The 26,678-nt window shown below is 35.9% G+C and overlaps 1 protein-coding gene across 5 annotated transcripts in view; it reads right to left on the bottom strand.

The window, feature by feature from the left end:
• PTPRK (protein tyrosine phosphatase receptor type K) overlaps positions 1-26,678 on the bottom strand; it is a 568,012-nt gene that overhangs the window by 241,168 nt on the left and 300,166 nt on the right. For all 5 annotated transcript variants that reach the window (XM_065888558.1, XM_065888557.1, XM_065888559.1 and 2 more), the window contains one exon: positions 13,308-13,482. In XM_065888558.1, the coding sequence (XP_065744630.1) occupies positions 13,308-13,482 (175 nt within the window). The remainder of the gene's footprint in view (positions 1-13,307; positions 13,483-26,678) is intronic.

The following is a 26,678-nucleotide window of genomic DNA, read 5'->3' as shown; positions in this document are numbered from 1 at the left end:
TTCACCATCCCCTTTTACTTCAACCAGTTACTAAAATAAGCTTATGAGTTGGTGCTAAGCTACACTGACTACCAACATAAAAGGAAAGTGAAGAAATTTCAGGCACAAAAATTCAAGAGGAGAAACAAATCCCTAGGGACATGCTCTCCTTATTACATATTTCAGTCAAAAGAAAAGTCACATTTACAGATAACTTTTTAATTTCCATGTACTTCTTATTAACTACATCTGGAATAGTTATTTTTTAGTTGCAAATTAAAAGGAGAGTCATAAACAGAAGTTTTATTGGCTTCCTGGACTATCATGGAAAAAAACTAGAAAAGAGAAAGGGATTATAGTATTATCATGCACACAGAAGAAGTATAATAATATGTTATAATTTAAAGACTTAGATATCTCCATAGCTACATACAGAATTATAAGACCCTAAAGATCATGTGTCTTAGTTATTTTTATTAGTAAAAATTACAATGATCAGCCTATGGTTACTGTTCAAAAATGTTAATCAAATCAATGAATAAATTGGAGTTTTTAATGTTTATAATAAAATGATATTTTTGTTATTTAAAGTGAATTGAAAAGGAGAGAGAAAGAATAAAAGTCTGATGGTATTTGAAACAAACTCTATTTTAGTACTTCAGAGAAATTCTCTTATAGGAATCAAAGAAAACACACATTCAGCAAGAAGGTATAGTTCTAACACCCAGCAGAAAGAAATGTGCTGCTAATGACAAAAGGTATTCATAAAAACAGTTTCAATTGTATCCTGAACTGTTGCTAAGTCATTCAATCAAGGCACTGGCAACAAGAGAACACTTTATTTTCAGTATCAAAAGAAGATTATCAGAATCGGTTGCTCAAACCCATTGTAGAGAAACAAGATAGTACTTTAAAAATATAGGCAAGTAAAGCAAGAAAATTTAAAGTGTTGGAGAATTTTTAAAAATAATTGCGATAAACTTCTTATAAGTATCTTAAGAATAGTTTCATGTAACACCATAGGCTCAAGATGATGAAAGGTCACTAATATATTGCCAAACACTTTTTTATGAGATAAATTCAATTATAATTGCTGTGACTATTCCAGCCACAATTTAGACATAGAATCCAATTATCCATTTCATTTTCATTTATACCCCATGGGCTAGATCATTTATCATGTTTCATGATAATGATCAGAAGACACATGGAAAGTGATTTCTGGAGGTAACAAATTACCTACCATATTAGCATAGCTTATAAGATCCTGTTAACAACTACTATGCATAAATATGAGGTAATTAAATTTACAATGCCAGGAGTGTTTGATATGCTACTTGCTTCCTTCAGAGCTGCCAAAAATCTGGGTTGCTAAATGCAGCAAAACCATTTGGTTGCAAATCAGGAATCATTATGCCGCAGAACTCCAACAGGTAGCTGGTACGCTGTGGCTCAAGAGGATGAGATGCGTCTTTCATCATCTGGTATTATTACTTCTTGCCACCAAGCCATCCATCATTACTGCACAGACAGCTTGAAACGATAGTCCTGGACCCTCACATTACTGCTCCTTGAACTCTGTCTCATCCATCTTTTGCATCATTCTTGATTCACAGCTAAGTACCCTCTCCCAGCTGCAAAACCAAATGTGAACCTGTAATGCCTTTAACCTACAGTGCCTCTCTAATAGTAACTGATTTCTCTTTATTACAGAGCCACAGTTCAGAAAAGAATACCAATGCTTACTGATGCCGAAAGATGATTTTAAAAAAACCCAAGTTACAGAATTCCAATAATTGTAGGAAAATACATTATTTTGTTTTGTTTTGTTTTGCAAGTTAGGCTTCAGAATTGCAATATTTATTCATAAGACTCAGAAACACAAACAGATATAGACAGATATAGATGCCTCTGAGTGCAAAAGCACACAAGCCAGAAAGAAAAGATAGCCTATAGTATGTACATAAATGCAATACTTTAATCTGAAAACTATTAATCAGAGTTTCAAATATACTTAATAGTAAAAATCAGAACTTTAATGTACTTAGTAGGTTGAAACTGCAAGATGTGTTTTCATCCTTGACACAATATAAACAAAAGACAGGGATTAAAAGTTAAATGCAAGAATATTTGTCAAAACTGCCTTTTAAAATAAATCTCTCACCTACCCATTTTTTTCCTTCCTCACTGATTGCTAAGAGAACCTTCAAAAATGATACCAGTTACACAGTGGTTGGTGTACCATAAACTATCCTAGACTAAAAGGTTTTAATTCTGCTCCATCTGAATGCTGTTATAAAAGTTTAATAAATCAAAATGATCAAAATGTTCCCAGTGGCAGATTGGGATTCAGTTTCCAATTCAAATTCTCTTTAATATACAGCTCCGCTGACATCTTGCATTTCCATCATCCATGTTGAATCCCAAACACCCGGCTTTTCATCATTGTGATGCATCAGCCAGTCTGGTCATGGTAACTACTTTTTAACAATCCTGCACAATACAAAGAAATGTCAAACCTGGTGGGGGGTTTAACATAGCACAATTACGGCAGGTGGGAACTCTTTATCCTTAAGTAAATATTTTTAAATGACCCGCTGCAGTGAATGACATTCTTTGAGGATTGAGAAATGCTGTTGGCCAAAAGTCTTAGAAAGAAAACCTCCCCCCTTCCAATGTTTCAAAAAATTGATGTAAGAAAAAAGACATGTCTAGGAGCATTATTATCCAGGGCACTCAAATTCTGAAGAGCAGAGAAAGTGAAGTCTTTGGAGAGCTTGCTTTGTTTCTATGAAGTAAAAAGTTTTTACAGAGAACAGGAAAAAGATTTCCACTTAACATATAGTCTCAAATCCAACCAGGAATCTACATGAAGCAGAAGGGGAAAAAGTGTTTACACATGCTATATCTCACATGTGTTTTTATATATGAATAATGTCAGGAATAAAGACAGACATTATATTTAACCATGTCAGGGTTCTCTTTCTAAATTTTCCATTTAACTGCATACATCTGCTTTTATCCTAAGTTTAACAACATGAAAAATTCTAATGATATTGGCTAAAGACAATGAAATGGAAGCTTACAAAATACGAAGAATTTCTATACACTATTGTTTAATTTATCTTGTGTTGAATCCCCGTTTAATAACCTTCAACTAGTTGAAGCCTTTCCCACGTGCCTAAAGATTTAACACCTGTCTCTCCAGTACCCCAATCAAGAGTTTACAACTAAAATTATCATCTATGCTCTCAAATAAGTTCTTCTACACGCCTTCCAAATTTTTGTCCATAATACCATATTTCGCCTAGTATCCCAGGCTGACTGTTCTTTCCCCTGTCATTTCACAATGTTCTTAACAATATCTCCACCATTATCTCTCCACCTTGACTTGCCCTTTCCATCACAATCCCCCTAAGGGATGCCTTACCATCTCAAGTTTTTAAGATTTTTAGAGCCCCCTAAACTTACTCCCTGCAAACTCATCATTCTCCAAATCATCCCTCATCCTAGTTCTCCGAGACAGATATGAATACATGAGTAACCTACCGCAAAACTCCCCAAAGTTCCCAGATCAAATGACATAATAATTTATATTCCTTAGTCTGGCATTCAAATTGCTCCACAGTTAGGCCTCAAAGTACACTTTCAGGCTCATATCAGACTTCTTCCCTGAAAAACACTGTGTCATGATCCATTTTTAATACTGCTCGCCAAGAGCATATGTTTTCCTATGTAACACCCTCTGCTTGAAATGACCTTACTTATTTTCAACTATCCAAATCCTACCCGTCCATCAATGGTAAGATGAAACATTGCCTCTTCCTCAGCTCATTCCCTGACCACTAAAGTCAAGGATGAGGCTGTCCTCCTCTGTTCTACACATGAAGACCATGTCATTCATATGGCACTTTACAATCTGTACTATATTTTGTTTCTTTAACAATTATTTGATTGTATCTGCTGGGTATTGGCCATGGTGCTGGCTATAGAAATACAATAGTAAACAAGCAAAAAGGAAGAGTCCTTGACTTAGTCAATCTAGTGGTGGAGGCAGATGTTAGGAATGCAGTAATATATTGAAGACTTGTGAAGATGCACTGCAGACAGAAAACACCTAGGCCCTAAGGTTGAAGACAGCATAGCACGTTAAAGCAAGTGAAAGAAAGCCAGTGTTGCTAGAGTTTGGTGAGCAAAGGAGAATCTGGACTGGAGAGGTGGACAGAGCCAGATGATGATGGGCCTTAGAGATTGCAGTGAGACATCTGGGATTGATACTGCATGAACAAGAAGCCATGAGAATGGGAAGAGCACACACTGACTTACTTTGTGTGATATAGTCAGTCTGTCTACTATTGTGTGAAGACTGACCTGGAGGAGGCAAGTGCTGATGTGGGGAGACCAGTGAGCACTTTTAGTGAAGTAAAAAGCTCACAGATATAGAGAATAAACTAGTGGTTACCAGTGGGGAGTGGGGAGAGGGAAAGATAGGGGTATGGGATTAAGAGATACAAACTACTATGTATAAAATAAATAAGCAACAAGGATATATTGTACTGCACAGGGAAATATAGCCATTCTTTTGTAATGAAACTGAAACTAATATAATATTATTAATCAATTATACTTCAATAAAAAATAAATAAAGTATCAGCACAAAACATTTTCTTAATTTAGAAAAAGTAAAAAGTACAGTAAAAAGAAGATGGTGATATGGATAAAAGCAATGGCATTAAAGGTAAAGAAAGTGCTGAGCACCCAAAGGATATGTAATAAAATTTGGAAAATTAAAGAAGCAGTCAAATAACATTCATATTTCTATCTGCTGTGTTTCACCCAACAATGTGAGTGTATTTGAGACCACTTTCTTGTACAAATCTTTGTTCTGCACATAGTAATGGTAGGCATTACATAAAGATCTTTTGAAAAGTTAAGAGCTAAATAACTCTGGAGAAAAAAATTGTAAAACAAAATCAATGAATTTTTTTCTGTACTAGAAAATAACTATCATTTGGCCTTTAGGTATTTTGGGAAGAAATGAGAGAAACCCAAATGAGATAAGAATGTGAAAGTATACATGTATTTGAGGGAACGAAGAAAGTTCAGGTGGAGGAAACAGCAAGTGTAACAGCCCTAAGGCAGGGGTATGCTTGGAAGAGTCAGTATGCTTGCTGTGGATTAAGGAAGGAAGTGAGTGATGGGAAATAAATTTTGAGTGGTACCCAGGGTATGTTTCATTTAAAGCCTTTTGGACCAGGAAAGTGCTGTAATTTTTCTTTTTCCTTAATATGAAGGAAAGTCACTGGAGGGAGTAACATGGTAACATGAGAATAGCAATGGTTTCTTCCATATGCATATGAAGATGACAGAAAATGCCAGTGGCAATTAGGAAGATGTAAATAACCATGTGGGTAAAATTTCTTTCCAACAAGCGTACAGGTTCATTCATTTGCAGTTTCTTTGTTGCCTTAACACAAGAACAGATTCTCTGCCATCGTAACTAAATCTGATTTCGAATTGCACAACACTGCAGAAAAGACAACAAAATATGTTCTTGGTTTAGGGGTCAGAAAGCAGGAAATGGAGAGCAAAACAAAGTTACCTTCCAAATCATATCCTAAAGTTAAATGTAATCTTGTCCCTATAGCCCATAAGAGATGAGACCACCTCTGTAGGCCACTTCTCTATAAACAAACATCAGAGCTAAGAGAAAGCTGTATAAGGAGAGGTTCTTATGGATTTATGTACTGAGAAAAGCTGCACATACACTCCCAAAATTATTTAACCTCTGTCCAGTCCTTAGTCTCCAAATCCTCACTGTTAACACTAAAATGGTACAATTTTTTTTTCTTTTTTATAAAAACTAGTAACTATGAACTAAATAAAATCCATGCTGAGGACTAACAAAACATAAATGTTTATCTGTGCTTATTTGTGTTGACCTTACAATTGTTTTTATTTCTTACTAGACTGCTTCTCAGAAAAGGAAATAACATGATTTATATTAACCCAGCTGGAAAGAAAAGTGCTTTCTACGGTAATACGATAGACTTTGTTGAACAAGTTGGTTTTGACTGATTTACCTAATATTTAACTTCTACCTAACATTTCATGAGTGTTTTCTGTTTCTGTGTATTTCCTAGTTTGTACTTAGTAAGTCAAGTTCTGGATGCCATTTTACTAGTAAGCAGAATGTGTATTAGCTAGCTCTTAAAAAGATGTGAACATCTAACTGGTGAATAGTTTATGTTAACTACAAAAAGCTAAACACTGAAATTCACCTGTCAGTCATACACTGGTTGGGAAGCCTGCTATTATTGACTCTCTAAGATGAAGTGGTGGGAAAGTGGAAGAAACTCAAGTCATGTCCCACCACAATACTTATACCACCATCTATACACATTGTACCACTGAACACTATGAATTATCTCTCTGCCTTGATGACTGATTTCAATCTGTCAGCTAAAGAGCTTCTGTTTATAATGGTATAAGACTCTATAGTACAACATTATTTACCAAAATAGTGCTTAATAAATTTGGTAAATACCCATTGGTATATTTTCTACTTGTTAGGGGATCTTATTTTTTCCTCCCTATGGAATTAAAAATGTCACCAAAATCAAAGTCAAAACTCTGTTAAAATATTCAAGAATTCTACATTTTCCTATATAATTAATTAAATTATAAATTGCTTGAGAGCTGAAACTATGTCTGAGGTTTCTTTGTAATTTCCTGATGCCTATTACTTACCATTTTAAATACTCAATAAAGACTGCTAGCTGATTTTTCAATGAAGTTACAAATTGACTTCATTGCTTCCTTTTTGGTTTGGGGTAGGTAAGAGAAAGAAAAAGAATGAGCAGAGAGGGGAATATAAATTAGTTAGCCCCAAACTGTTAGTCTGGGAAGTTGATATATATCCTTTAGAACAAACGAACGCAAATTACATTTATCACAGACCCCAAGAGAACAGAATTAAGAGGCTCAGAAGGAAAATATAGTGCTCTGAAATCAAATTCCCTAGAGTTCAACAGAAAGAATTATTTGGCATGCAAATCATTCTGCTTCCTCTTTGATCTTTCTCAAATTCTTAAGAAGAAAGCTTCAACAAAAGCAAAATCCCCAAAGACACACTCCAAAAAAACAGTGACCAGCAACTCAACTGCTAAACATTAGGCAGAGCTCTATGCGTGACCCACCAATGCAAATACACTCAGAAATCCTTTGGGAAAGAACTCTCATTGCATTTTCATTTTAAAAACAAACAAGAAAATAAATAGCATGAAAATAACCACTCAGGCAAGACAAGTGCTACACTTTACCATTTTCATCAAGTAGCATGAGGAAATTCAGAGGAGGAGAAAATTAATAGCAAAAAGTATTTGTAATACACAAAGGGGATAGAACAGAGCTTCAGTAATAATATACTAACTGAAATAAGGACCTTCAGTATCCTTTTGCTCATTTAGAATTTAAAAATGTACCAGACATCTTGTACATTGGATCACCTGAAGACTCCAAATGTTCCTTTTATCATACTCAAGGGTAGCGATGTAACATTTTTAGATATGCAACATTTGGGATCTCCTTCATATTTGAAACATTTGGTATCCTCTGACTGACTGCAGGTGCTTTCCTAGCCACGTAGGGGCAGTTGGGGGACATTTGTATGTGGTTTATCCATGCATTCTTAAACTTTTATTATAGTTCAGATTTTGTAAAACATAAATGTTTAAATTGAATTCTCCAAGGTAACTCTAAATTTCCTGTCAAGTTGACTAGTTTTCACAATGGAAGCAAAGAAAAGGGATCTTCAAGTCACCGTTAAGAAAAAGGACCTTTAATATGAATTCAAGAGTCTGGCAGCTGTGCTATGAAAACTAGTTAAAAATCAATTGTGTGTGTTGTTAAGCAGAATGCTGAAGGACTCAAGCTAGAAATTCCATGGCTTTTCACCACCAACTAAGAAAAGGATTAATATGTCACGTTTTCCACTTCCCAAACGTCCTTGCTTCTAATATAAAAATACTAAAATGAGACAGTCAGATCTGATTTCTAACTGATATACGCAAAAAATAAATAGAATACAACATATTAGTTAAATCAAGATTACTTTTCAAGTGAGAAGAAAATTCATGCTAAACAAAAAGTCACCCTCCCTAGTTCATATGAGAAGGAAAGTGACAGGTTCAGACCCTACAAAAAACAACTGCCATCATCTTCTCCTGTATGCCAGCAATCTTCCCTCCATCTGTAGGTAAGGGGGAAATGCGGTTCATCATCCATGCCCTGTATCTTTTGGGGTCAGCCCCACGCTCTGACTTCAACTACATTTTATTTATCGTCTTTGTGTAAAAACATGTGCTAGGTGCTGTAGCAAGCAAAGGTGAACTAGACATACTCTAATGGAACATAAACTACACCCTTCTCTCACATTACCAAGTTCCGAACTCTGCATGTCCTTCAAGGTAAAGTTGTACCTTCTTCTGAAAAATTCCCTCAATTCCTAATTTACCTGAATAGAATTAATGACTGCCTTTGAATAGCATTGTTATGCTCTGTAGTCCCATTTACAGAAGTTCTCTACTGGCCATTCCAGTTGTCTCTCCATATGCAGCCATGCAATTTTTGATACCTGTGAGAGGTCGTAACCTCTTTATCCCCAAGTGGATGAGACCAAAGAAGTATGTAGCCATATGGGTATCCTATGACCATGAAGAGACACTGGCTTAGGATAAAAACCAAAACTAAGAACTGCAGAGTGAAGAACTGGAAAGAACCTGGATCCTTCCTGACTAAATGAACCAACCCTGGAGCCTATCTCTGTACCTTCTAGTTATAAAAGTCAGCAAATACATTTTTATTTTTTACATTAACTTGTATTGTCTTACAAAGGGAAGTACCAACAAGAATCCAAAGTCCTCATGATTTTAAACACCAAAATTTGTTTTACAGGCCCACCTACACTGGTACACGTGTTGACATTCACCTCACTTTACAGCTAGAGGTCAGTGGTATTCATTAGGAATAGATAAAAATATTAACAGAAAATATATGTCCAGAGAATTTTGATAATGGCTAATAGTTGCCATTAAAGTTTTAAAGTCCAACCAGCAACAAAGACAAACAAAATGCTATGCTTTTCACATTAAAGAAATTCAAAAATGTAATTGGAGTTTCACAGATAAAAATTTAAAAAACACAGCTAACAAATGGGAATGGAAATTGAGTGTCAGTTGTAGCAATCAGAATTTTATAGTTCATTGTGGGTCAGTTGGCTAGAAATTTAGTTGGGTCTTTGATTCAGCCAGGTGGAAAAGAAAGGAGAAGACTGCAAATGAGATCAAGATTGATAATCTATAACATAACTTAGACTACAAAGGTGGTGCTTTTAGTCTGAAGCTTGTAAACAACATTTCAACTATTTCACATTTTTTACACTTCCATTTTGTAGAAACATGGAGCAAAACATCTGCTCTTCATCTCATCTCTGTAAAAAGTTCTTTGTCAATAAAGATTGGCTTTCACAAACAAAATGTTATCATTACTCAAAACGATCTGGAAGCAAACCTGAAGTCGTGATAAAGTATACTCTGTTTAAGCATATTTTATTTTTTCTTCCTCTGGCTGTGGGAGAACAGGGATCAATACTCTTCAACATGAGAATTTTGCAGTGAAATTTTCATTTGTAACAAACAGCAACCAAAAAGCCTTAAGCATGCCCTGTCACTTTCAGTTTAGGAGAAAATGCACTAATAAACTCTTACCCTTGGGTCATCTTTGACAACAGGCAATACTATGCCAGATCTTATTAAGGACTATTCATATCACTGCCCCAAAAATTTCCTTTAAAATTACCATCTTTTGTATGCATGTAACAGGATGTCAGCTTTGAAAGTGCCAATGAGAGACAAGACCTGTCACCATAGTTAATTCTCAGCACTATTTCAACACCAGGAGAGCTGACCCTGAAGGGTGTGTTTTGTTGTTAGCAATATTTATTCGGTGGTTATCTGGACAAACAAGAAAACGTATTGCTTTATATTAGTTTTCAAATAAAACAACAAGCAGAGTATCACCTGTAAGTATTAGATACATAACAAACTAAAATATGTTGAAAAGAAAAAGAAAACTGCCAAAACTATCAAAATACATTCTAAGATGTTAACACACTCTGGATAGTACATTCAAAGTGCCATCATATCTTAAACCAACAGGTACAATATAAAATCTAAAACAAAATATAGGTTAAATGCCAGGACTTTCTTAAAAAGTAAAAAAATTTAAAAAGGGAAAGAAAAAAAGCCAAAACTTTCTATGAAACTCAAGAAGTGCCCTCTTATAAATCTTACTGAAATAATTATTCACTCCACAAGCGACACTCCTAGAATAGAAATAATGGAGTTTCTCCAAGTAAAGAACACCAAGCTTTGATAAAATGTACTTTTCAGATCAGGTAAACAAGAGAAATCTAGTAATCCAAAATAAATCTCTTTTAAAATAAACAGGCATTGGGCTTCCCTGGTGGCGCAGTGGTTGAGAGTCCGCCTGCCGATGCAGGGGACACGGGTTCGTGCCCCGGTCTGGGAAGATCACACATGCCGCGGAGCGGCTGGGCCTGTGAGCCATGGCCGCTGAGCCTGCGTGTCCGGAGCCTGTGCTCCGCAACGGGAGAGGCCACAACAGTGAGAGGCCCGCATACCACAATAAATAAATAAATAAACAGGCATTAAATGGCTATCTGAAAGAAGGAAATTTATCTTTAAAGAGAACACCTGGATAAAAGCTTCAACTCTGCCTTCTATGAATTGTTGAATACATCGGGGGCCATTCCCTCAAAAAAATTTTATAGCTATGTATTTATATCTATATTGATGTAAGTATATAACTGTAAGCTATTCAGAAGCACTCTAGCTGCACTATTAAAAGCCACCATCTGCTTCAGGGGCTGTACATCGTGCACGCACATACAAGTACAGTGAAGATACAGTGAGCATGATGACTCAAGAATACACCCACCTTCCTGTATCCACAGCATCTTAATCACTCTGAAGATTACCCAAGGACACCTTCAGGCTTTTCAAAAGTACCTTCAGGCTCAGGTGAGAAAGATTCAGCAACAGGGCTCACCAAAGAGGAATATACAAACATATATGAACATAAGTTAAACTGCCTCTCTATCTAAACACTAGAGTTAAATATTATCATATTTTCTTATTTGTCAATGAATTGGGGCTATGATTTCATGAACTTAAGCAGGTGATATAAGCTAACTCAGGAGCCATGAGAGAAGTTTTATTTATAATAGAGTCCTATACAATTTACAAAGATAAACTTTTTTTTTTTTTGATGAGCTACAGAAGCTCTCGTGACAAAAGCATTACAAGTGGCTAATAGCCTTATTTAATAATGTTAACGTGAGATAAAGCTATGGTGGAAAGGAATGAGCCTGGCACCAGGAGTTAAGAAACACGGAATTAGGGCTTCCCTGGTGGCGCAGTGGTTGAGAGTTCGCCTGCCAATGCAGGGGTCACAGGTTCGAGCCCTGGTCTGGGAAGATCCCACATGCCGCGGAGCACCTAGCCCCGTGGGCCACAATTACTGAGCCTGCGCGTCTGGAGCCTGTGCTCCGCAATAAGAGAGGCCGCGATAGTGAGAGGCCCGTGCACCGCGATGAGGAGTGGCCCCCACTTGCCGCAACTAGAGAAAGCCCTCGCACAGAAACGAAGACCCAACACAGTCAAAGTAAAATAAAATAAATAAATAAGGCAAAATTCCTTTAAAAAAAAAAAAAGAAACATGGAATTAAATTCTGGCTCAGCCAGTTATTAGATCTTTGTGGCTGTGGGCAATTATCAAATAGTCTGAATTTCAATTTTCTTCTAAAAGTAAAGTATTAAAATCAAGTAAATCTTTTTTTTTTACATCTTTATTAGAGTATAACTGCCCTACAATGGTGTGTTTGCTTCTGCTATCAAGTAAATCTTAAAATGAAATAATACATGACATCAAAATACATTTGATGTCAAGCATTATAAAATATATTAACCTGAATATGGATGTATCTCATTTTCTCCTTCCAGCCTCTAAGCACTGACACGTGCCTTGCTCTCTGCTTGCTGGTTCTTCTTTCTCTTACCCCTGCCCCTCACATCCACAATCCTCATCCGGGCAACTTTTTCTCAACTTTCAGATTCTGTCTCAAAGAAAGTCATTGACAAAGGCTTTCCCTGATGTCTCTGACAAATCTCAGTCCACTTTAGATGTTTTTGTTAAAATCTGCCAAACTTCTCCTTGAAGAGACTTACATGGTTTATAATTATTTTCATTTGTGTCATAATCAATTGATGCATGATAGCCTATTCAACAAAGCTGCTTTTCCTCTAAATTTTCACACGGCTGATGTCGTCATTTTTTTAAGGTTTCAGCTCAGTTGTCACGTTCTCAAAGAGGCCTTCCAGATAATCTTAACTAAAATATCAATCCCTGTCATTTTGTGTATTTATTTTTATTCATAACACATACCATGACTTGATACTACATTTTCAACATCTTCCTATACGATGTGCCTAATATACCTCAGTGTTAAGCTATATATGGGCAGAGTCTTTGTATTTTACTAACCACTGTATCTCCACAATCTAGAACAGTGGAATATATAGGGACTCAGTCAATTTTCAATGAATGTAATATACATTGAGCACTTGTACTTGTTTTTCCAGTACTCACTAAAGATATGTACTGATACATCATAATCCCTCACAATTCTTCTGGTAGCCTTAGTATCCCAGAATACTGAAGACCTCTTAGAAAGTGTAATTTTCTAAGATTCCATAGGGGGCCAGAATTAGTGAACAGCCACAACTGGGTTTTGATACCGGTAAAATTTACGGGTATACACGGGGATAGAAACTTTGACCTTGACATAATTGCCACAATGCTTTGAAAAACTAAAGTATCTAGAGAACTATTATAAACAGGAAAAATCAATCTAAAGTTAAAATGCAAACTAGATGATGGCAATATGGAATAAAGTATTTTATATGTTTAGCCCTATTAGAGCTTTTAAAAATAGATTCCCTTCGATAGAAATCATTTGTTGAAAACTTGCCTGACAAACTATACAACTATAAACTTGCCTGACAAACTATACAACTACAGTCTTAATTTGACCTTAAGACATTTTCAGAACTTTTATAATGATATGGTTTTATAGTGACTTGAGATGAAGAGTACTTGATTTAAAAATCGATCCAAATATCTACAAAAGTTGCATTTGTTCTAATGAAGTGATGTCATTTCATGAAGTGAAAGCAATTTTACTTTACCTCTTACAATAAGTTGAGCAAAATTGGACACACCAGAACCTCGTTCTGACTGAGTTACACAGCGATACAAATCCTGGTCGGTTTTTGTCACTTCTTGCAATCTAAAGGAAGCAGCAAATCTTCTGTGATTGATGTTCTTAGTCTGGGCTACTGGTATATCTTCTCCATTTCGCCTCTGTAAACAGAAACCAATCTTTAAACATCAGGTTCTTAATATTTCCAGAAATCTAAAGCATCTTGGCAGTGAACATCTGTGATAAGTTATTCTTGTTTGTTAAAATTAGGCGGAAAATATCTGTGTAGCCCCACAAATTTTTACCATTGTCTTTCAATCAGGAAAAGTATGTAAGTAAACACTGCTATCCTTTACGGGGTGAAGTGCTGAAACTATATGATAGTAATCTCAGTTTTCCATAAAATTGTTATTAGCCCAGAGTATATGAATTAGCAGGACAGTTAATGGCTCTTTGGCAAATGATCCACTGCCCCCTCCCTTCTGCCAGACTCTCTATATATAAAGTCTTCTTTTCGCCCTTATACTATACTGCATGTGCTTAATAGGTTTGTCCCCTTCAGGAGACTGAGACCATGCCCAATGCATCTATTCTAAATGTGTAGCATGCGATCGTGACTATAAAATACAAATGAATAATTTAGAGTCAACCCAAAATCTGTACTCTTTGCAAATTTTTATCTCTTTGGCATTAATGACAGCCAACTTATACCATTTGAAAGAAATAATCAAAGGAACCTAAAAGTTAAAAGCGTATCTGTCAACTTTTAAAATAAACTATTGGAAAAACATATTTACAGTATCAGGGTGCCTCACACAAGACCATAAAGGAAATGGTTGAAATATTCAAATATAATAAAATTTCTAACTTCTATATGTTGAAAGACATCATAAATAAAGTGAAAAAAGCAAGCCACAAACTGTAATAAGATATTTGTCATGAAAATAATCATCAAAAGATAAATAGCCAGGTTATGTAAAATTCATCTACAGTTCAATAAGAAAAAAGACAAACCACCCTATCAAAAAATGGACAGGCTATAAAAAGAGAATATGTGTATGTCTAATAACCATGAAAAGAGATCCTCAACCTAAATTTAAAAATTCTTTATGTCAAAGATAGCACAAAGGGCAAAGAAAAGCTACAACTATAAGAGAGAATTGGTCATGAGCCTCATCCTAACTTCCTGTTGGTAAAATGCTAAGTATTCCTGGTACCCTTTCACACTACTTGAAATATCATTTCATCACTAGATATGGAAAACAGAACCGTAAAATTACTAGAATTGTAAATGGTTACAGTCACTTTAGAAAATAATTTGCTACTATCTAGTAAAGTTGAAGATGCATAAAACTTAGGACCCAACAGTTCCACTTCTACATTTCTATTTGGATCACTCTTCTATGTGTGATCACACAGATATGTACAAGAATGTTGAACACAGAATCGTTTGTAATAGTTAAGTATGGGAAAGATCCACATATTCCTGAGTGGTGGATAAATAAACTGAGATTTATCCATTCAGTAAAATTCAATGTGGCAGTTAAACTAGGCAAACGAAAACCAGTAGGGTCCTGGTAAAAAAAAAAAAGTTGAACATCTCCTGCATTCCACTGAAATACATGTTTAAATCTAAAAAAAAAAAAAAAAATCCTTAACAAAAATTAAGATAGGAGACAAAAATGAAAAATGTCAACTTCTATTAAATTAGAGTGGTGGGTATGTTAGTGGTCAATTTATCTTTTTTTATAATTGTTTTTGTATGTTTGAAACACTTTGCATTTTTTTAAACAGGTAAATAATAAAGGAATCACCCTATTACTTTAATAATTTTTAAAATCCTAAACTCCACTGTACCTTTAACACCCTTCTCCATATCTGAAATGATACACATGTGCAAATTATGTTATGCATATGTGTCTGTATATGCATATATACCTAAGGATAAAAAAGTCCCAATTTTGACTAAAGTCAAAATTTTTCACTCATTCAGTGTTTTGTTGACTCTTCTTTCCTGACCCACATATTCCATGATTTTTGCACCAAGATCCCCTGCTCATTCCCTTGAATAATAATAAAGAGGAAAAGCAGCTTATACTCAAAAGCCCTAAAATATAAATCCATAAAATCTAGCCTAAATTCTCTTTCCCTATAAACCACACGAACAAACAAACAAACAAAAATTTTACACATGAGAATCTCAAACAGCATGTTTTTCAATTATCATATCATTTGATACCATCTTTCTAATTGGAAGGCAGACCATGACTCAGCACTGTTTAGACAAGTACATGCCCTCACCTCATCCTCCCCTAATTTACCCCTCCAGTGGTACTCTCTATCTTCCATCACCTTTCTCAGTTCTTCCTTTGGCAAGACCAGCCAACTCCTGCTGCCCACCTTGCCTTCTAAATCATCTTGCTTATGCACACACAACACTCACGTCTTTTAACACCATGTCTTTTTCAAAAATCCGTCTTCTCTTGTGAAGAGTTACTAAGTACCCTTAATGTTTCCCTCTGAATAATTATTATTTCATCTTTCCATCTTAATTGACATTCATCTCACAATAACACTTTCCTCCAAACTTTTCTCAAAGGAGGGCACATTTTCTTCTACTTTCTTACCCTTTATCCTGGTTCCTCACTTACAGGCCACTCTTTCACTATCCCACTCAACAGCCTCTCAACTTCCAGAGTTCCCAGCTTGCCCAAAGAGCCTTCCAGTCAGTTATCTATCAGGTCAGATTATCCTTTCCACCACAGTTCTGTGAATATTCTCAGTGATCCCAAAACTCACTCTGGCCTCAGTGATGCCCAACAGCCTTCGTTACTACCTTGTCCCTACGCTAAGATAGTTTTCTCAGTCTGAATCACAATTGCCCGGGACATTGTCTCCTATTCTTTCAATCTTCCGCATTGTCAGTGAGACCTTACTTTCTGACCCTTTACTTTTACAAGCAGCCACTTCAGAGATTTTCACTAGCCTGAAAGAATTCTGGATTTTTAAAAACTTTCCATTGTTATACACTGCCAATACAGGATATACACTATTTCTTTGCAACAATTACAAGACCACTACTGACTTTTGCTGCAATCAGTCATTTGCTCTCATGAAAAATCTGAATTACCCAACAAGGGAGACCAAAAGCTCTTAGATATTCCTAGTTGATGCCCACAGTGCCACGAGCTATGAAATCTAACAACGTCCTCTCTGCCTCAACCTCACATTTCATCAACTTATACATGCTCTTCACTTTCCATTCCCACTGAAATTACCATGAATAGTGTCTCAAAAACTCAAAGATCATCATAAAAATGTAATCACCAGCATTTCTATCTTGAATCTCTTCTACAGTATATTCTATATATGTCCTTTTACCTTTTTGTGTACTGAAATCATCCTGAAGGTAGGGCTTCAAATTTTGTACTTTTTTTCTTCCACAGCATCATATATGTAGTATGTTATCATTATTTAGTGGGTACTCAAGTTCTTTGTTAAAATGGACTAAAATCGCTTGTATTTTTAGAGACAAGAGTCATATAAAATTTCCTTAGTTTTTCATAAATTTTTATAACAAAATATATAAAAATCATTAATTAAAATTAATAATAAAAGGAAGCTACAAAAATACATAACCTCAAGGACATCTAGAGATCATTTATGCCAAGCTCTTTCTGAACTCAGAGATGTTGAGGACCATCAGATCACAAAGTTGATTACATTGTGTTTGCATTTGTGTGTATTACTATACTAACATAACTATATATGCTTATATAGGATACACATTGTTTCTATAATTAATGAGCACAGTACACTTAGATGCTATTTATCTCTTGAAATAAAATAACAATAAAAATAATTACAGAGTCATAATATTCAGATTCTTCTTCAAAAATCATTTAATAAGCATCTCCATGTACTTCATATTATATTAGCTATTACTTTGGTTCTGTCACTGTTCTCTATTACAAACCTTCTGTGATAGTCATTTCCATTTAAAGATTATAAAATCAGAATTCAGAATGATTAAAAATGTGATACACAGCCTGTTAGTAGCAGGATTAAAACTCAAAACTAGGTTTAAAGACACAAAATCCAGTAGTATTTCCTCTAAAATAAACCAAAGCTGCTTTTTGTTTCATTTGTATCATAGGTACAGTCCAGTGAGTTGATTATTTGTTGTTGAGCCTTGATCAATGCATTGTATCAATGAGAAATGTAATCTACTATATTAGACATTGCTTTATTTACTTCATTTGCTTTATTTACTTTCAGTAAGGCATGCCATTTCAAAGTAGCAATTCATGATATGTATATTTCAGAAGTCAAAATAATAACTTTTTCTTTTATAATCCAAACTAATAGGTCTTTGCCTGCCTACAAGCTATCAATTTAGCAGAGTAGGCAGGGCTATAGAAGAAGGAAATAAGAAGTAATGATAAATTTATCTCTTATACAGCAGTGTTTGCATATAGTTTTCTACCTTATATTCTTCAGTTCCGGGCTCTTTATCCTGCTTTGAGATTTTTATGTGATTCTCCATTTCAAAATCCCCAACCCTGAGAAATACTAAGAAATGAACCACAAAATTATATGATCCAAGGATCATAACCTAGCACTTTGTTTTTTCATTCCTCTCCCTTCCTCCCCAGATCCTTGTCATGCTTTCTTATTTATTCTGTCTCCAGTACAGGTTGCTGAGACTCGTCACTTACCAAGTAACTCTAGGCAAGTCACTGGAATTACTATTATGACTCCACTAGTAAACTAAGTAAGCTTCATCATGCAGGGTGCATGCAGTATTTATTTGACAAGTTCAGTTCCTGGCATAAAGTAGTGTAGTGGTAATATTGGTTAATTCACAGTATCTATAATAAATTGTAGCATTAGGATCACCTGTCAGATTGTTACAAATGCAAAGTCTAGAGATCGCTCTAGATCTACTGAATCAAAATCTGCATTTTTACAAGATCCCTCGGTTATGCATCAAGATATTTCAGCTTGAGACACTGGGTGAAAACATGATGGAGGTCCTGTTCCCATGAAAAGTTGACAGGTCTAAAAATGGGTGTGATTCTCGCCAATCAGAAATAATAGGAATAAACCAAGTCATTTCCAGAAAGGTTTCCTCACTTCTAGAGAAAACACAGTGGGTCCTCTTTTCTTTTTCTCAACGTCATGACTAAAATGCTGAGGATGGCACATTGAGGAGAAAGACAGGATCAGGTTCTTGATCATGTCTCTAAAATGGTGTCGGCAGCTACTCACCTGAGTCTGCCCACTCTCCCCCTGAGAGTGTACTACCACTTAATAAACCCTTACTTTGTTCTCTTGAGAAAAATTTAAAATTGAAATAAAATAAAATGGTGTCAACAGCTCTTAGAGCCCCCCTATTTCTGGACTTCCTGTTAAGTGATGTAATACGTTTGGTTTTCTATTACTTACTTTCAACTTGAAATCCTAAAAGCTAATGTGATATGGTTAAAATATGGAACAGTTTATTTCAGCTTCTCTTTTTAAAGCTTGAGGAATAGAATTAATCCAATTTAATTTTAAATTCAATAATGCAGCACTTAGAACACTTGCAGAGATTATTTCACTCTACTGACTTGAAGAAAAAATTAAATTACATTTATTGCTTTATTTATTCTTCACTGCCTTTCCTGGGCACATAATGATACAGGTCTCCTCCATCCTCTTAGAGTTGGAGAAACTGGAAAGAGACTGTTTTCCTATGCTTGGTATTTAAGTTCCTATTGAATAATATTAAGAGGACCGCATGTAATTTGTCAGTACTTGCCCTTTTTCCAAAACTAATGTCTGTAAATTTGCACACTATAATTAAGTAGGGTTGATGTGACTCATACAACAATCCAGCCAAATTAATTCCAAGGACCTGGGGGTTCCTTACTGGGGCTTGTCTGCCATATGAAATGTTTTTCTTTCTCATAGGTATGATAAAGCTATCATCATTATTACTGAACAATTAAATCAAAGAATTTTAGAAAAATGAAGGATCACGGCAAACTTAAAGGTTTAGAAATTTCTAAAATTAGAAACACTGTTACTATTTTGAGAAAAGCACTCATTTATATCCGTTAGAAATTATAATATAGATTTCAATAGATTAAACCAAAAGAAAGTAGCATTCCTCTAGGAGAAATTACCCTAAAATTACAATACTAAGTCCACAACATATTTACTGTATGGCAATGAAAGTACCGAACAAGGCAAATGATATTTGACACAGAAAAAGAAAGAGGAGGCAAATATTGTAATTCTGATATAACATAGGGTAAAAATGTGCTGGCGATAGCAAATTACTAGAATCAGGATAATTAACCAAGTTTCACAAAAACTGTCAGGTATTAAACAAGAAAATGAACTTTGACCTAAGAAGTGAAGGTGTCTTTGCAATACTGGGACAAGGTGAACAATACGAGGAGCCACACAAGAGGGCAGAGTAAGTAAATGGAACTATGGGAGATGATACCTACGTTCTAGTCCTGCAATGACTATTTATTAGCTTCACTCACAGCTTCTCATTACTTCTCAAATCTCTGCCTTTTCATCTAAAAATGGGGATATCAATTTGTAACAGCTTATTCAACAGAGATGCTGAGAATATTAGGTGAGACAATTGTGCAAAAGTTCTAACTGCAAATCCTGATGATAGCAATATTATGAAGATAATAATCAAAACAATATCTAAGTGAATAATATATTTGATAACTGTCATGGTCTTTTAACGTATCAACTTGACTAGGCTACAGTCCCCAGTTATTCAATCAAAACACTAACCTAGGTGTCTCTACCAAGGTATTTTGCAGATGGGATTAAAGTCCATACCCAAATGACATTCAATAAGGGAGAATAGCCTAGATAATCTAGGTGGACTTGATTCAATCAGTTGAAAAGTCTTAAGAATGGATCTGAGGCTTCCCTGAAGCAGAAGAAATTCTACCTGTGAAGAGCAACTTCAGCCTGTGCCTGAATACTCCAGCCTGCCCTCTCGAAGTGCTTGACTACAGGCTTCAGACTTGCCCAGCCAGGTTCCACAATAAACATAAACCAATTTCTTGCAACAAATCTCTTAAAAAAAAAAAAAATCTGTCTACCTACCTATCTATCTATTTATCATCTCTCCTTCTGATCTGCTTTTCATGTTTGAACCCTGACTAACAGAGATGATTTTGTTACCAGAAATAGTTCTGGAGGAAAAGAATTTTAGGGATGAGTTTTCTGATTTGGTTTGGTTCTGGGTTTTCTGGAATTGGTTCTCTAATCTGATTAGATTTAAAGGTACAAAGAACTCCAGTGTCATTGGTAAAGAAGACAATGCTAGTCCATAGCATGATGTAGTAATAGAGATATGCAAAATATCACCATTAGATAGATATTCTTGATCAAATACCTACAGAAGTTTAAGTTCTGGGTAACCATGTATTTGCTACCTTGATATAGATTCTTACAAAACTAAAATCTTTAAAGAAATAGAAAAAAATCCTTTGACTATCTAGAAAAGCAGGTAGGAGACTTATAAGGAAAAGAAAATTTATTATCAGACTTTGACAGCAAGGCTTTATGCCACAAGAAAATGAAGTAACACATTTAAGTTACTCAAGGAAAGAAAATGCAAATGAAGGATTTTATAACCTTCAAAATTGACATAAGAACCAAGGGCACATATAAACTATTATCAACATCCAAGAACTCAGGGAATATTATTTACATGAGCTTATTCCTGTGGAATCTCCCAGAAAATAAGTTTCAAACAACCAAAATTACTAAGACATGACATACATACTGATGATGAACATTAAAAAACATAGCTACACATAGAACTAACACCAAATAAGAGCTAAATGGGAGAGAGTACAATATGCAATGGCTCTATGCTAACAATGGAGATAGGGTACAAGTATTCAAAATAACATGAGATTTAAAAATGAGTGATTATGGGATATTCTAATTGTCTCTTTCCCTGTGTCATTGAGAACCAAAAATATTAGTGTGGAAAAAAAGATGTAACTGACAAACTGTAATAAAGAAAACATTAAGTGGAAAACTTTAGGCTTGAATTTGAAATATCAATATAAACTAATAGTTATTTTACCTTTAAATATATATGTATATTTTTCTTAGTTCTGTTCACTGAAAAGATCTAGCAATGAATACCCCTCAGCATTCACATAATGGTCCTGAAATATAATTTCTCAAAATTGTAAAACAGGGCACCAGGTCTGAAAGAGAAAATGTCCAAGATGATACTGACATCAGATAGCAATACAAGAAAGCTATCGAAGATTACTGAAGTTATATCAAATGGACACTGGAGCCAACCTGGGATGATTTGAGTCTTAAAAATAGTATTAATTGCAATGAATTGAAGTCTATTAAATATGCCTAAATCCATAAGTTCTTGATATTAAAAAAAAGAGGAAGAAGAATCAGTCACCTTTGGAGGATGATAGGAACCAACTAATTATATTGAAAACCAATAATTAAAGCAAAGATTTGAGAAGTTACCATGCCCTTCCTAAAATGAACTATGACACTGGGTAGCCAGATAGGAGATGATGATAAGTATGTCTTCATTAATTAAACAAAATACAAAAGAAATAATAAAATTAGACTATCACAATTTACAACCACCAGGAATGAATATAGGCATTAAGCATCAACTGGTATCAGAATCACAAAAAGAAACAGGAGACATTTTGTGCCTCTGGTAATCACACCATGCACCTCCTCTAGCACTGCCACAGGATCAAACTTGACTCTAGATCCGGCTGCCAATTTTCAGGAAACTCAAAGGAACATGTTGAACTGAAGAGGACATTTGTATGCAATCAGTAAAATGCAGACTGTGTGAAAACTACAAGTCAAATGGCCTGGGTTCCTCAACAGATAAATTGTGACAAACACAAGAGAGGACAAACACACAGACTAAAGGGATTCTAAAAAACATATTTTTAAAAGTAGACAAGACTAATCTATAGTATCTAAGGAGACTAAATATATGTAAGTGGAAAAAAAACAGGAAAAAAATACAAGGGCTGAAAGTCATGATAATTATTATTTGTAGGGGTAGGCTACAACTTATTTGTAGAGAGATGGCTCATTTGTGTCTGGGATGGACCACTTGGAAAGAGCCTCTACGATGACTGGCAAAGCCTTTCTCTTGACCTGTGTGGTGGGTATCATAAAAATTCATTGAGTCATAGTTTTTCATTTTTGTGAGGCTTTCTTTATGTTTTATTTTCAAATAAAAGAATTTTATAAATATACTATCTTTAAATCAGACTGCTTTTCATAAAGAAGAAACCCAGCCCACTGCCAGAGCCCCATGTTGTAACACTGATCACAGGAGCTCAATGGAAAGTTGTAAAGTGCTTGACGTGACCTGAAAAACACTGAAAGGGCAGCTCTGAGAACAGTAGGAGAATGCATTATTCTTGTACAGAAAAAGCAGTAAATTGTTATTTATAGATATTGATAAGAAGAAATCCTTGAGCTTCTATGACTGCCAGGCCTTTCGAGTCATGTTCCAGGGATACATAAAGAAGATAAAGACTATTCCACACATCATTCATTTATGGTCAATTATGTAATCTGTAGACAACAAACTCAGAGTTTATGAATTATTGAAGAAGGAAAAGAATGCATCGTATCTTTAAGGCACTGAACTGTTTATGGTAGAATGCCACACAAAGCCAACCAAAATGACCTCAGGAATATTTGGAAGTTCTAAAACTTAAATATGATTACACTTTCTGATGCTCATTGTTACATACATACACACCCAAAATGCCAAGGGTAAAAGATAAACATTACAATCCATGATACTCTGTCAGTGATTTTACTTCAAGACCAATGATTATAATTCTTTACATGAAGCCATGAAGGAAGAATATAATGTCATGAACTCAAATAAAACAAGGTCCTCAAGAAAAGCAGGACTGACAAGAGTGATAGCCATTAGCTACCAAATAGAACATGGTCTCTTAAGTGGCTCAGAATTAATTGTAAGTCAGCATATACACAGAAAAAAAAATCACTAATGCTTAAACAGGATAAACAGAGAAAATTAGAATTAAGTAGCAGGCTAGCATTCATCTATCAGTTTACAAGGAGTCAGGAAAGCACAACAGACATGGTTAATACTCTTCTCTGACACGGGTCCTGTTCTGTGAGCCACAAGATACAGAAGGCAAGGCTGAAAGCACCAACAGCCTTCCCACAGATGAATTCTCCTACGTGAAATCAGGAACATCCAGAGGTTTCTAATTTGGCCACAAGCTTCAAATTGTCTTGGTAAAAATTTTTTTAAGGCTAAAGAGTCAAAAGGAATGGGAATGCCTCCTCATTTTTCACTCCTATTTAGGAAAACTCATATGCAATTATCAAGGCAGAAGGGGCAAAAGTAAACAAATGTGTCGAGCAGGTAAATTAGTTCCCAGACAGAAAATGAGAAAACAGATTCACAGACTGGCTGTAAAAAATAAACGTTTGAGGAAATTTTAAAAGCCATCTTTATTATTTCACTCTTCCAAATTCTTTCACCTGGTACCAACCAGACCCAAACTCTGTGTCCTCTTTCATTGGTCCCTCTCCTCCCCTCCTCACATTTCTTCCAAATCCACCGGCACTGTCCAATCCTAGGCCTTCACTACTTGATGTCTGTACTGCCAGCAGTAGCTTCTTTCTTGCTTTTGTCTCCATCACGGCCTAGTCCCAACCCTGCCATAAACTATATTTACCTCAACTTCCCATTGTGAACCTTACACTTCAAGAAGATTCTTCTCTTGATGTTCCTACCCCACCAGCACACACATACACTAAACCGCAGTGATAACCACGCCCACTTAATCCTTGCTTATCCAAGTCCTATATGTCCTTCAAAGACTCTATCAAATCTTCTTTAATGATTTCACCAAACACTCCAGTCTGTGATGCTCTCTTTCAACTCTGAAAAAGCACTGGGCTTAGATTCCATATGATCTTTTCTTATTCGGTTATACAAGCATCTCTCAGGGCTGAAAGGATCTTAAAAAAGCATTCAGCCTCATGCTTAAATGTTCTCTACATCTCTAGCAAGCACTTAACCAGATTATGCTTGGACACTTCCTCTAATTTTACTACCTCCTACAGTAGCTCATTCTAGGTTTCAACAGCCCTACAATTACAAAGGTCTTCCTCATAATCAGCTTATATCTCTCACCAAATAGCTTCAAACCACTAGTTATTATTGTACTTTACTATCTATAAAAAACAAACTAAATCCCTCCTGTATATTCCCAATATTCTAAGATTTTAAGAAACTTATCCAGTCTCCCACAAATCTCAAGATATATTTATACGATGTACCTTTAGCCATTCTGACATCATTTCTTCAACTTTACCAAATGTCCTAGTAATTATATGCTGCCTTTTGTTATTCTAATATTTCAGATATGTGTCAGTCACTCTTAGGGCCAATCTCGAAAATGTCAGAACTTTCACCAAGTCTAGACATTAGGACAATTTCACATTATCTCATTCCTTTCTCTCGCCACCCCCATGGTATCCAATGTAAGCTGATCATATATTAAACGTTTAATCAGTTTGGCTTGGAAATAGTCCTCTCAAATTAGTTCTCAACGAATTGCCCACTGTAAACTGCATGTTTCTAGGCATAGATTAATTCCCTCCAACATTTTCCCTTCATTATAATAAATGAAAAATTACCAAATTTTTTTTTCTCAAAAAGAAATAGCTTCAGGGATAGTAAAATCTCTTGTGGAAATTAAACATGATACAAGGTTCCAGGCACTTCATATGACAGTATAAATAGACACAGGAAAATACTATAGCATGGCAGCATCAAAAAGAGCTTTGTGAGCAATGACTAGTTGGCCTTTGAAACATTGTAGTGATATATTTCACCAGATAAAATTTTTGTACTTTCAAATTATTCATTTTTTAAAAAATCATGCTTCTCATTTCCAGTGCTACATGACGATGTTCCCATGTAGTATAGGAACAAGGCTATTACATTTGCCTGGATAGATGAAACACTTTATGGCCAGAAGTTTCAGACCAATCATTTTCATCGACCCTCAGCTGGCAACAGCTGGTACTGCAAAAGGTCAGCCTCTATCTGGTTGTTTTTTAGAGCAATCTGCACCTAATTATACTAATTTTACTCTCAATGTATTGCTTAATTATCTATTGCTCCAGAAGGAATGACATTTCCTTTGGCTGAGAAACTAGCTGTATCACACTACATTAGCAGTGACGAGCCTCACCAAGGGCAAAGTGATGGCTGACTTTCCTGTTTTGGCAGGCCTACTCAGGAGGCACCGTGTCAACACCTGGGGAGATTACTGAAAGACTGGCCCAACTGCCACAGCTTTGATGGCAATCTGCATAGAATTACCAGTCACACATTAAACAGCCTCATTTCAATTCACCAAAATGAACAGTGCCACCAAATCTCCCCACACAATTCCCTGCTTTCAGTAACTCCACTGTTGAATTTCTCTGTCCAACCCAATGATGCATGCCCACCAAGCTCTGTAATGATGGATGGAGTCATTAGCATTTTAGATTCTACACTGAACCTGAGGCCAAAGCATATGGTCTGACAGATGTTCCAGCAATGGGTTCTATCTGACTTGTCATGTAGGTGTCCACTTACACTGGACCTTCATGAAAGAATACTAATTTGTAAGTTACAGTCCAACTCCTGTTTCAACTCCTTCACATCCTCGAACGTTATAACGTGTTCTGATAATAGAACACTCAGAACATGCTTTATTCTATATTTCAGTTTACACTGATGATTAAAAATCACCCTTAAAAAAAAAAAAAAAATCACCCTTGAGGGCTTCCCTTGTGGCGCAGTGGTTGAGAGTCTGCCTGCCGATGCAGGGGACGCGGGTTCGTGCCCCGGTCCGGGAGGGTCCCACATGCCGCAGAGCGGCTGGGCCCGTGAGCCATGGCCGCTGAGCCTGCGCGTCCGGAGCCTGTGCTCCGCGATGGGAGAGGCCCCAATAGTGAGAGGGCCGTGTACCGCAAAAAAAAAAAAAAAATCACCCTTGAACCTAATCAAATGACTTCAAGTGGACAAGATGGACAAAAATGCAGGTACTGTTTGTACTAGGCTATCGCCATCTACGGCAGGGTCCCCAACTCCCGGGCCACGGATCGGTAAGGCTTAGCTCCCCATCGCTCGCATTGCCACCTGAACCATCCCCGCCATCGCTCGCATTGCCACCTGAACCGCACCCCCCTACATCCATGGAAAAACTGTCTTCTCCAAAACCGGTCCCTGGGGCCAAAAAGGTTGGGGACCGCTGATCTACAGCAT

Source organism: Phocoena phocoena, chromosome 12 (assembly GCF_963924675.1).
Source record: "Phocoena phocoena chromosome 12, mPhoPho1.1, whole genome shotgun sequence".
Taxonomy (NCBI): domain Eukaryota; kingdom Metazoa; phylum Chordata; class Mammalia; order Artiodactyla; family Phocoenidae; genus Phocoena; species Phocoena phocoena.
This window is presented reverse-complemented; position numbering and strand designations above follow the sequence as displayed.